The sequence below is a fragment of the Nilaparvata lugens genome, chromosome 1 (assembly GCF_014356525.2).
Source record: "Nilaparvata lugens isolate BPH chromosome 1, ASM1435652v1, whole genome shotgun sequence".
Classification (NCBI taxonomy): domain Eukaryota; kingdom Metazoa; phylum Arthropoda; class Insecta; order Hemiptera; family Delphacidae; genus Nilaparvata; species Nilaparvata lugens.
This window is the reverse complement of record NC_052504.1, coordinates 52,206,388-52,219,962: the sequence shown is the minus strand read 5'-3', so window position 1 is coordinate 52,219,962 and position 13,575 is coordinate 52,206,388. Positions and strand designations below refer to the sequence as shown.

The 13,575-nt window shown below is 34.1% G+C and overlaps 1 protein-coding gene across 8 annotated transcripts in view; it reads right to left on the bottom strand.

Annotated features, from left to right (window-relative positions):
* The window catches only part of LOC111063342 (lachesin), a 246,186-nt gene that overhangs the window by 56,259 nt on the left and 176,352 nt on the right, over positions 1 to 13,575 (bottom strand). For all 8 annotated transcript variants that reach the window (XM_039436213.1, XM_039436210.1, XM_039436199.1 and 5 more), the window contains exon 6: positions 4,298 to 4,453. In XM_039436213.1, coding sequence (XP_039292147.1) covers positions 4,298 to 4,453 — 156 coding nt within the window. The remainder of the gene's footprint in view (positions 1 to 4,297; positions 4,454 to 13,575) is intronic.

The following is a 13,575-nucleotide window of genomic DNA, read 5'->3' as shown; positions in this document are numbered from 1 at the left end:
TTGTATTCATGAGCGAGGTCCACTGTTCGCAGAACTACTAGTGATATCTGTAGTAAGGTGATGATGACACCTTAATACATTGATAATCCTCGAGATCTCAGAAGAGATAAATGTGTAAACTACTAAGTGAACACAGGAACTGAATGAGGCTTCGACCTTTCAATTTTATCAGGATGCAAAGTGATGAATAATAGGCTATGTTTTCAATCATAGTTGAGCGTGAAAGAGGATTAAGCTGTGTGAATACGAGAGGATGATACTGGAGAGAGAGAGAGTGTGATACTGGAGGTAATTAGGGAGCATGAGACAAAAGTAGGTTCAACAGGGGAGTGAAAGTGATCCTTCAACTGTCTGGCATTCTGAGCTGAATAATTAATGAACACCACGTAGCTGAAGCCCTTAATCAGCGAGCTAGTGTTTAATTATTAACCATACTTCTGAAAATTGAGAGAAGCTGCGATGGAACTCCACCCTCAAAACATCAGATTGATTTTGCAATCATCCATACTCATATCTTGCTTGCAAACTCCGCTAGTGGCTATCTGACTGCGAAACTTGGGCTTGGATCGGTGTTGAAGTGATTTTCGAATGAATAAGCTTTGATTCCATGAGCCATGTGTCACAATACTTCACAATCATTTGCAATTATCATCGGTTTCATTGATTTCAGAATCATTCTGACGTTGCTAGAATATTATCCACGGGATAATAACTGTAAATTACAGATAAACTTCGGATAATGAAATTACAGATAACTGTAAACTGTTAATATTAATCCACAAATCATGAAGGAATTCTAACTACAAAGATTCAATTGATTGATACTGCTTATTATTCAAGAGCAATAATTATTATTGAGACTTCACAATTTGTCTCAAATACCAATAAAGTATCAGCGAGAGAAACTGCTTGATGCATGAATGTAATGATAACTTACTGGAAATCCAGACAAGAGTGCAGTCTGCAGTTGTTGAGTTCAGTCAGACCAAACCCTTATCTGAATTCAACTGATTCAACGACTCTGCTAATAAAGTATGTTTTGAATTAATTGTTATATGTGTTACAGACAGATGGAGAAGGTCAACATTCTCTCTGATTCCACATTACATTAGTCCTTGATAAATAGATTAGAAAATTCAAAGTGGAAATTAAAATATATTAATAATTATTTCTAAAATAACATCATAGTACCCTTTTTGAGAAGTTTTTGAATATGATATCACAAATGAAAAGAAATTCCACTATGATGTTATTTTAAAAACAAGAAATTGAGTAGACTTGTATATAAACATCTTTAAGAATAATATATATTGCGATTTCTATAAAATGTGTAGATTTATACTACCAACAATTTCGTATGAAGTTTGTGGTTTCAGTTAGATCAAACCTGAGCTGAATTTAATCTGGACTTCATTAGTTCTACGTGAGTGAAAAGAAGGATTCTGAGTGAATTATGATTCCAGAGGCTTATAAATGGTAGCAAAATGAGGGCTAAAAATACAGATTTTGTGAAAAATCTCATTGAACAAACCAACACAGGAGACGAGAGAGGTACTCAGCTAGATTCTGTGGCTTCATTCTACTCGAAACGTAACTAGCTCTCAGGACTCTCTCTTTCCCTGTAAAAAGGTTTTTGTCAATTCAATTTGCAGTCAAGGCGTGAGAAGAGGAAACTAGCGAGAAGTACAGGAGACGTCGATCGGAGGAGGAAGGGGGTGCTATCTTTTTATTGGAGAACAAAGAAGATTTTCTTATAGAGAAGATCTTGAAAGTAGCGAGCTTTTTTTACTTCAAGATTGTATCACAACTATACCAAGAGTATCAGATCACCACAAATAGAAATTATCAGATTCATGAGTACCCAAATTGAGCTCATTACTTTACTGATCAAGATCAAGTACTTTTTCTTCTAAATTTTGTAATGCAAATGATATTTGTTCTCCAATACTGGATAAAAATTCAGTTGAATTATAGTCAGCATGTCAAACATTCCACAAGATAATTATTTGCGAAGCGTTATGAGAGTATCTCAATCAATATTCATGCTCGAATAATCATTACTCTTCCAAGACCTTCTTCCAATGGTTTTCTGATGTATGATATCTCTACCTCCAGCTCCACTCAATATATTGTTCTATAACTGATAGTAAACACTGGTTTTTGAATAGCTGTCTCCTAGTTTGTAATTGAAAAATCCTTCAAATTATTTTAGATTTTAGTAGCACTACGTTGATTCTGTTAGATGTATTATAATGCTCAATACTATGATATTGTTGTATGATTCAATTTTCCAATACTAATCAATGATAATCATGTTGGTAAGTACATTGGTGAGCTGATCGATGTACTTGAGTGACAACATTATTTGACAGCTTGAAAAGTTTTGTTGATCCTACAACTGATTCAAATGGCAATCCGCTGTTTTTATTTCCTACTAACACGAATATCCAGAAATGAATCTATCATTATCATACAGACCAATATAAAAGAAGAGTGGACAAATTTGCTGATGATACTCCTTTGATTGGTTTCGGAAATTAGAGAGACGTCTTCTTGGACAGTGGAGAAAATCTCTAGATAATTGTTTTTGTGTCAGGAATTGATGAGGGTTCCTTAATGACGGTTTTACTCCACTCGGAATGACAGCAATCAAACTGCGTTATGAGTTACGTGATGTCCCAGCTGAGAGTTGATAATCTATGATGAGAATGGATTCTGTCATTCCTCTGTCAATTAACAAAATTAGATTGGAGCTACTCAGATGGAGGACCTCTCCCAACAGAGCAGTACGCAAGTTTGTTGATACTCAGTCCCACCCGGTTTGACTAACTTGGAAGTTTAATATCACTATAGTTTTTGGATATCAATGTAATAAATGAATTTTGGATAGTTCTAAGAAAAAGTGATGAAGTGGTTATGTGCACATGTAGCTGAGTGATGATTTTTATATACTACGTTTCCATTGCTGCTTTTAGGGATTGACAATATTTCACAATGGAACAACAGAATTGATCTTCATGAAATGACACACTAATAGGTGAATCCAACCAATTAACTACTATAATAAGATTGGCTTTCAACTGTCACTGTCACCATTGTTTGAATGTTATGCAATGAACATGAATGCTGGCACGAATGTTGGAATGAATTGAATATCACTATAGTTTTATCACATTAAATTTCATCATATACCCAGAATCGTGTGAACTGGCGACCGCATGTCAGTTAAGCTGACCCCAAATAATGGGAAGAAGGCAAGGAGAAGAAGGAGACTATAGTTTTTGTAATCTTTAAAATATAGTCTTCAAGGTCAATAAGAAGATCTAGGCCCATTCCATTTTCAAACTTTTTATAAAAGTTTCAAATAGAACTTGCAAGGAATCGTTTAAAAAGGGGGTTCGAATATTGATAAATGATAGCATGTGCAAGTAATAGCTTGTGCTTATGCTACTCATCTTTCTTCTATGATTCAACGCTAATCTGAGTTCAAGTTAAGATAATATACTTATTCACTTTTCACACTAGTCACTTTTCTTATTATGTGTTCATAAATGATCAATTCCTTTCAAACTTAGACGGTGCATATGGGCCTTCATCAGTTTTCAACAGAGTTCAACAAAGTTCCATAACTAGAGAAATCATCGCTTTCACATCAAATTATAGACAAATGTTGCATGAGAAATTTTCAGTCGACTTGAAAATGTGAAGCCTCAGAACATACAGAAAACTCAATGTCAAAATTACCACTCCAAACAATCAAAGGAATTTGTCATCCACTTATTCCTTTTTTTCAGAGATCGAGATAATGACACCTGATCAAATTCTTGTATTCTAGTTTCCTTGTCGATTCTGGATGCGATTCATGATACTGGGCTCAATCTTCATCATATATTTGTTCATTGAAAATGGAATAACTTTTTCATTGAAGTTATTTGAAATTGAATAACTTCTTCATTGGTGTAACTTCGAAATGGAATAACTGATCTATTGGAAATGGATCAACTTTGAATGGAATAAGAGCAACACAAAAAATAATACTCTGACAGTTTCAGACACGATTCATGGTAAGGGATCCTAGCTCCCGTGTAGCTTGATAGCCGGCAATTCAAGTTCTACACGAATCACGAATTGATCCATATCGAAGAACAAAAAAAGAATCTCAGATACGAACATGGTAGTTGTGAATAGGAAGGAAGGTTCAATAATTTATATGTAACAATTTATATGTTATAAATATTGTTATTGATATGTGTTTATATATGTTATCAATTTATATGTATCAAATAAAGTGACTCACCATTCTCTCCATTGTAGAATATGTCGTCTCCGTCCTCACGCCGCCACATGACGTACGGCTCCGGGTAGCCAACTGCTTTGCACGTTAGTGTCACGTTCACTGTCTCTCTCACAACCAGGTCCGTGCTCGTCTCCTTGTCCACTATACTCGGTGGTACTGAAAGTCAAATGAAAAGTTCAATAAATTAGACAAATCGAATATATGATCAGAAAAGGACCAACAGTCCAGCCCAAAACTGTTCTCTTCCCGAATTTTGATAGAAGTATGTCTGAAACGTATGTTGCTTTACTTGGAATCAAACTTTGTCTTCCAATATTTAGAATTCAATTGAATTAGAAACCAAGAAGGATTTAAATATGTCACTAAACTGTAATTAAAAACTTGAAAACATTGAATTATCTAGAGATATAGCCTACATATTAATATAATTTCTATATCAGCAGGTACTCACTCCATTCACGATTCCTACCTATATGATTATACTCTTCTCATTCCAGAATTATCTCGTATATGTTACCACTCATATCATTTCAGCATATTATATTATGTGACCTCTCTAAGTCAGAATTATCTTCTGTGTTAGCGCTCCCTAATTCATAGATTAGTTCCTGATAGGAGAATGACATCAGTCCCTTAAGGGGACCCGGAACCATGTTTCTTGCCCATGTTAATTTGATCATTTTCAAGTACCTTTTTCTCAGGTTCTATTCATCTTACAGAAGTGAGTTTTTGCACATGAATTACTTATATCTTCAACTAGCTACTGAGTTTTTTTCAAGTTATAGATTACCATATTTTTTTTCTAATGATTTTTTTTCTGTGTGAACTTTTTTATTTCTAAAATTTCACTATAATTTTTTTTTATAAAATCAATTTTGAAGATACAGACTTATGAAAAACTCAGTAGCTGTATCAGGCCTATCTCTGACCTCTGTAAAAATTTCAGATCTGTACTGCTTCTAGATCCTGAGAAAAAGGGTCAAATGCATGAAAAAAAGTGAATTTTTGGGAAAATGGACTTAAAGTTTGATTTTAGAAGAACATGTGGTAGAAACTTCACGGGTGGTGCGAGAGAGTTGATGGGCAGTAGCAGCAGCAGCGGGTAGCTCTCAAAAAGACAGAAGAGCGAACATTTTCGGCCAAAAGCCTCTCCAGGAGTGAATATTTACGGTGTCGCCTGTTTGGAATCGTGGCCTACGCCATTCAAATGACATCGCGGCGGGACAGCTACAGTGAAATTCACTCTAGACTGTCAACATTGGTTGAATGGGGAGCATCAATGTTGTATACAGCATATGATGACAGATTGAAGTGAATCTCACTACCGCGTTCGAATCCATACAGCGCGACTTTTTTAATTCGTCCGCTCGTTTTTCACCCGGAAAATACAGTTTCCCCTCTTCAGGCATCATCACACACATCGCTCATACTTTAAAGCTGGGATCGCACTTCACCGCGTCGACTGGCTCTGTCTGTGACTTTGTGGCGGTGGGGCTTCGCATGGCATGTCGCCCCCGAATAAATCTCACTCCAACGTCAGCCTAATTTCGGAATTCGGATGTAATCAACGCTGCTGCTCCCTTTTAGACTCTTGCGGGCGGCGGATTCGATGATGTGAACACGAATAGAGACTCTTCATCATAAGTCTTAACGTGGATACTAATTATATACCTTGGATTCTAGTGAAGTAATCGATTAGTATACAGAATGTTATGGAATAGTTTTATTTCTGTTCAAAGATAATCTTCTTCTTCTTAGGGTGCCAATCCGTTACGAATATTGGCGATCATCATAGCGATCCGTGCTCTGTTTGCAGCAATCCGGAACAGTTGAGTAGATGTTTTGTTGAACCAGGTCCTGAGGTTTTTAAGCCACGATACCCTGCGTCTTCCTGGTCCTCGTCGTCCAAAGATCTTCCCCTGCATAATTGTCTGCAGCAAACTGTATCTCTCCTCGTTCAAAGATAATAGAATATTTATTTCAGTTCCAAATTCTGTGATACAAATATTCAATATTCGAAGAGAGTAGTGAATCAGCGACTATTAATTTTCATTTCTTGGAACTGGATAATGAAAAACATTACTCCAATATGGTCAGAAATTTGAATTCTTTCTATTAAGTTGGATTTGGTTTTTGTTTTGACAAAAACCACTGTAATCGAAGTTAACAGTCTAAGATTATATCACTGTTATAATATAATAAATTGGAAATGTTATAGCTTGAAAAATACTCTGAGATGGGGATGAGATTTTTAGGGAATAAGACAATAATTCTCTACAGTAAGTGAAGCTACTACTATGTATTGGATAAACACTATTTATACATGTCTAAATATGAAAAAAAATCATTATCGATTGATTCAATCCCTATAAAAAAATATATATACATATATCATAAGAAACATTCTATATCGATTGATTCAATCCATATGAAATGACATGATACAAAAAATAAATGAAGCCCAAAATAATCCCGAACTGAAATACGAGTTAAGAATAAGAGTATCCTTCTCAATCATGGATAATGAATGTTATGTTGAGATGGATTTGAAATGATGTCGTGGATGTTTGGAGTGACTTGGATAGATGAAAAGCTATAAAACTGAATGTATTCGCAATTCAATGTGAACCTGAATTTCAAGGCGGTTGATTCAGTGATTTCTGTCAAGACTCCGCTGGCTTCTGCCAAAATGTTTACCTCTCCTCATATTATGAATTGTGCATGGAATGGTATTTAAAAAAAAATTCGTAAACTCTTATTATATGCTATGAGTTGTATACCATTTACAAACAAATTATTATCATACTTTTGAGAAATCGATAGATATAAGAACAGTCTATGTTGGCAATGGAAATATTAAAAGTTGAAGTTCATGATTTCCTTAATCTTCAAAATTAGACAATTTATATGTTATTACAATCTAGCATCTTCTTGAAACAACTAACACCAGAAAAATTAAGAAAATACTGGAATGGATTACTGTAACCATATATGGTTGATGGGTCAGCACCCTGCTACAGTTGTGTGCTATACAATGTCTCTGAAGCGACCTACTTGCTGAAAACCCACTCCCTATGTTTTCAACTCCTTCAAAACATTCTATTTGAATCCAAACGAGTTGAATCTGATTCAGATGATTCCTGCTACCTTCAATAAATGAATATGAAACATTTTTGGAAAAATAAGTGTGTGGACAGTGAAACGGATGATTTTTTTCTCATTGTCAAAAATCACAATACTTATATCACAATCATTGTCATACTCAATATATAATATTAGAAACCATGAAGTAATGGTAAGATTAGTACCGTGCGATACGATCCCAATTATTGAGCTGATTTGTTACTCGTCACCAGTGCACAAACTGATATGGTTTTGCTTGTAACGCCGATTAGTCTAGTCACTATATACTTGGTGTTTGCAATTTATATTGTAGTTCTGATTTTTTAATATATTATTTGGTTACATAATAGAAGTACAGAACCAATTTCTTCATGCGAAATTTCCTTGTGCTAGATACAGGGTGGCCCAAAAACCTCGTATTTTCGGCTTATTTTCCAGTTTTCAGATATTTCTGCCAAATCTCGTAATCGGACAGAAAAATTTGCTTTAGCCTTTTTTCTAGATTATGAAATTCTGAATAGAATGAGATCATTCAGAACTCTCTATCTCCATCAAGTATTGAGTTATGATTTTTCAAAAATGAGTGAAATTTGAAGAAAAAAAGCAATTCAGATGGATTTTAGTTTTTGATCAAGAATATCTTCCGATTGTTAGCATTTAGATGTATAATTCAAAATCCCTCTGGGCGTATTTTTGTGCTCTACAATCTGAGATCAGGTAGAGCGCTCTATCTCATATGGACTTCCAGGTACACCTGACAATAATGCTCCTTGTAATGTGAGAAACACCTAATTTTCAGCTTCAAAATACGCCCAGAGGGATTATGAATTATACATCTAAATGGTAACAATCGGAAGATATTGTTGATCAAAAACTAAAATTCATCAAAATTGATTTTTTCTTCAAATTTCACTGATTTTTGAAAAATCATAACTCAATACTCGATGAAGATAGAGAGTTCTGAATGATCTCATTTTATCCAGAATTTCATAATCTAGAAAAAAGGCTGAAGCAAATTTTTCTGTCCGATTACGAGATTTGACAGAAATATCTGAAAACTGGAAAATGAGCCGAAAATACGAGGTTTCAATTTGGAACTCAAGGTCCTTACACTATAAGGATCTGACACGAGCAATTTATAAGCTATTTATAAGCTTATAATATTATAGATATTTATAAGCCCTATCAACTGACATGAGTCTCAATTCTGGGAAAATTGCAGGAGCTCCGTAATATCATTGAGAAAAATGGCGGATGATTACTAAAAACCATGTTTTTCACGATTTTCTCAAAAATGACTTGACCGATTTTTTGGCTGATTCATCAGCTCTATCAACGGCATGAGTCTCTTTTCTGGGAAACTAATGAGTGGCCACCCCATCCTTCAGAAATGAACTTTGTAACCTCCTTCTCGTGCATAAGTTAGGTAGGTAGAGCAGTTCATAAAAAGAACACATAGTCGAGATATTTCATCTGTAGAACAGCTGTTTTGACGACTTTCAAAAAAAATCATGGAATTTCACAATTCATACAAAGGAAAAAGTACTCTGAAAACAGTTATATATACACATATACAGAAGTCTGATCGTAGTTTCAAATATGTTGCCGCCAATCGCCATTATGTTATTCCCCTAAATTATTCTCGTTTAAGAATGAGGCTCACAGTTCAATGAGCAAGGAAAGCTGTGTGAGTGTACTACACCAGATTTTTCCAAGATCATGTACTCTCTCTCTCTCTTTCGTTGCATCCCTACTCTGCGAGAATAATTTGAACGCATTTCTTACATCCTGTCTCAATTGTAATATATCCTCAGTGATCCACTCATTTTTATTCTCTGTACAGCTCATTTTAATTCTCTTTATTGGACAGAAAATATTGAAATAATAATCAAGCGTTTTAGAAAATTACAAAAACTGATTGCTTGGAACAACCTCACTATACATACTTCTCCACTTCTCTCTGGATAAATGGTTATTAAGACAGTTCAGGTTACTTGGGACATTTCTCAAATTTCTTCAATACATTTTTTTTTAAATAATAAATTCATTTATTCTTCCAATTTATACATTACACATAATCAGAAATTATGAATAGTACAGTAGATATATAACAACAACAATCTTGCAAATTATAAAAAAATAATGATAATAAAAGTAAAACGATTACACGTTGTACAAAGAAATCACAATAATTCTTTTCATTTTTTCAGCTACATTTAAACCACTGGTCACTCTCAAAAACTGAAATGTGTGATCGGATAGTTCAGAGCTTCTCACTGCTACTTCACAGTCATTTATGTTGGTGATTATATTATCGATTATCGTTGTGAGTTTCTAGTGACTCTAGTGAACTTATTCACTCTTATGGTAAGATTATTCACAGTAAATATGTCTCTAAACGTATCACTCATAGAGCTCTTCACATTCAGAATCACATTGAAATCGCCAGCAATTATTATATTATCATACTTATTTGTCAGATCATGCAAAACTGTATCAATTCGACCACAGAAATTATTCCACTCTCCATTTGGTGATCTGACTAATCCAACAATCAAAAACTTCTTTCTACCTTTTCCTATTTCCACTACAGTTATTTCCATATCCATTTCAATCGAACAACTAGGTAAGCGAGTTCAAGGACTCTAACAGTAATACAAACGCCACCACTTATGTGTGACTTTCTACAAAAATTTGCCTTTATGTTGTAGCCATCAAATTTCAAGTGTGAAATTTCAGCATATGTGAGTCCATGCTCTGTAAAAACAACAACATGTGGAGATTCAGCTTTCAAAAATACATTTATCCTATCAACTTTATTTCTGATATATTGTATATTTTCGTGAATAAGAATTAAATCGTTTAAACACTTTGAGTGGTTTGAATCTTTTTCCATATTCTATGTATCCGTCAGCAAAGAAAGATAAAACTGAACAACTGTACTAGGAGACATCAAGGCTTCTTCCTTCTCTTCAGCCATCTCACTGAAAAAGAATCTTCACTTACTGCACTGTTGCAAGGTGATTTATTTACAATTATTTCTGCCAGTCTAGTGCACAGGATTTCTTTCCCCGATCCATTGAGATGAAGCCCATGTTGAGTGAAATTTTCCATCCTCAATCTCTCATTGAGAAAACAAATACTTATCCTCTTTAAATTTTTTCTTGAAATCTTTACTATTTATGTGTTTGTGTATTATTCCGATCATCTTATTTATCGGCTGGTTCAGGTCGGGCCTGTCGAAGCTATTTGGAATAGTTGTCATTATAAGATTGGTTTCCAGACTTATTGGAACCAAGATATCAAGTACTTTCTTCACATCATTAACATTCTGCACTGTGTTAGCCTTAATGTCATTCGTGCTACCCATAACTAAAAGATAATCATTTGGACCAAAATTTTTCGTTTGCCTATCAGCTCCTTCAACAATTCTACTCAGTGTGGTATTTGGTTTGAAGAAAACCTGGGTTTTAAAATTTGAAAGTTTTTCATCAATAAAATCCACTATTTTTCCTCCATGGCTATCCGCCAAAATTGATATTTTATTTCTAATGATAGTATTCTTTTTAAAATTAGTATAATTTTTCTTCTTCATTTGTACATATGACTCAATTTTATTTCCGTTTCTCTCGATCAAATCATTACTACCATCTTGATCATGTCTTATCACCCTATATTTTTATTTTGGGTTTTGTCAGTTTTGGCAGATGATTTTCTTCTACTATAATTTGCATCTATATATTCTCATTTTCCTTATTATACATAGCTGATTTTACAGTTTGGCTGAAAACATTGAAAGAGTTTTCTAATCTTATTGCACCACACTCGAAAGAAGAATCAATATTATAGTGTCACCTGGTGGATAGAAATTTCTTAATTCTTCTGTCTCAATTTTCAGAGATTTATTCTCGGATCTCAATAAGATATTTGCTGCCCCCATAACTTCTATTGTTGTCAACATTCTCGCATTGTTTTCAATTATGTTTTCATTTCCCTGTTTCAATAAGGCTTGATCTTGGAGGGAGGTTTCAAGTTCATCAATCTTCGCCTGGAGAGACTCTAACAAGGAATTTTTTTCTCCAACTCTATCTGTAAGCTCATAGAATGTGCAAATATGTCGTCTCTTTGTTTTTGGAGTTCAACTTCAAACACTGCAGGTGTTTGAGAATTACTAGTGGCTAACATAATTTGTTGATCATCATTTTTTTCACATTCAACGTTGGTTGGGGAATTCAACACACCATTTTTTACCCCAGGAGATTTCAAAAAAATGAGCATGAATACCATCAGTTTTCACAACTTTACACTCGCTTTAATCTGTTCTTACCGTAGCTGAACACGACCGGTCCAGACACCTCCACACCACTGTATCATCAGCACGTCGATAATCTCGCCTATATCTATAACCCTTCACGATAAAACCAGGTTTTCTTTGCAGCGTCAAAAATTTTTCAATTTTCTCCATACTCAATCCTATCTATGATCATTCAAAAACAACCTATCTATATTCAGTCACCAACACCATACAAAAAGGTTGAAGAGAGAAATCTGTAAGATTTCAATGACACTTGAAACAACTATTTTTTTTTTTAATCAGTCACGAAACAGAACTTTTTTCACACTAATTGATTACTAACAAATATTATTTCATCCGGTAAAGTTTTTTTGTAATAATATAGGTTTAGTTGGCCGAAGAAACAAATTATTCAATTGAAATTGTTACCTATAAAATTATAATTACAATTTTAGGAAATTTATCAGAAATTCAGAATTAATCCATTGAATATTTTGAAAGATGCTAAGTAGGCTACTGCAATTAGAAATAGAAAACGTATTCAGGCTATAAAAACTAGAAAGATTTAAACGAATGCAATATTTTTTACTATTTTATTCAATAATTATTCAAATAGAATTCATACTGATATTTATTTAATATTTATAAAGATCCTGCAGAAATTAGCAAGATCAGACAAGGATTCAAGTTGGTAAATCAAACTCAAAACAGAGAAAATACAGAAATCTGTATAAAGGAAATAATTTAATTTAGTGAAAAATTTATTTCTGATTTCAATTTACAGAAAAAACAAAACAGGCGACGATACAGGCTTCTGTAGTAAATTTGAACATTTTATGTTCATTTGTTCTCGATAAAGCTGAGAAAGGGCAAAAAAACGCTGGAAAACCCAGATTTTGGGTGTATCTTTGGCGTTATTTCAAATTCCTTCTATCACAACATTATAACTCCCTAGCTGATCCTCTGTATTAAGTTTTAACAATTTCTGTTCATTTGTTCTCGATAAATCTGAGAAAAAGCAAATAAACGCTGGAAAAACGCTAATTATGGGCGTATCTTTGACGTTATTGCTAATTCCTTCTGAAACAACATTATTACACCCTAGCTGAGCTTCTGTACTAAATTTGGACATTTTTTGTTAATTTGTTCTCGATAAAGCTGAGAAAACGCTGGAAAAACGTAGATTTTGGGTGTATCTTTGGAATTTTTCTCAAATCCGTTCTTAGTGCGCTTCTTAAGGGCCAACTGAACATACCTACCAAATTTGAACGTTTTTGGTCCGGTAGATTTTTAGTTCTGCGAGTGAGTGAGTCAGTGAGTCAGTGAGTGAGTGCCATTTCGCTTTTATATATATAGAAACGGAAATTGCTTGCTCAATATTATAGGATAAGCTATACATATTATAGTGATGACTCAAGCAATGACTTCCTCATTTAGGGATGGTGAACAAGGAAAACTCAATGCTTCTATAACTTCTGTATTTATCAAAAGAGTGGAGTGATATTCTTGAAATTGATTGAGAATAATTCAATAAATTATAATTTCGTGATTTTAGAGTTGATATGAGATGGATGAATAGACCATTCATTTCATGGATCAAAACTCATAGGACATCATAGTGACTAGTAACTGATTATTTGTATAGAGTATCACATTCATTTAATTATTGTATATTACTCGAAATTCCAAGAATATCTCTGTAGAATTGGAGAAGTACGAAGAAGACGCGCATCTTACCTGGCTGAAGGTTGGTCATAAATCCTTTTTGTGAGAGTACGAAGAGCGCACGTCATTTCAGTGCGCGCTCTCTTGCAAAAGTTCTGTCAAGCTGTCAGAAGGGTAAATCAGTGAGGTACGAAAA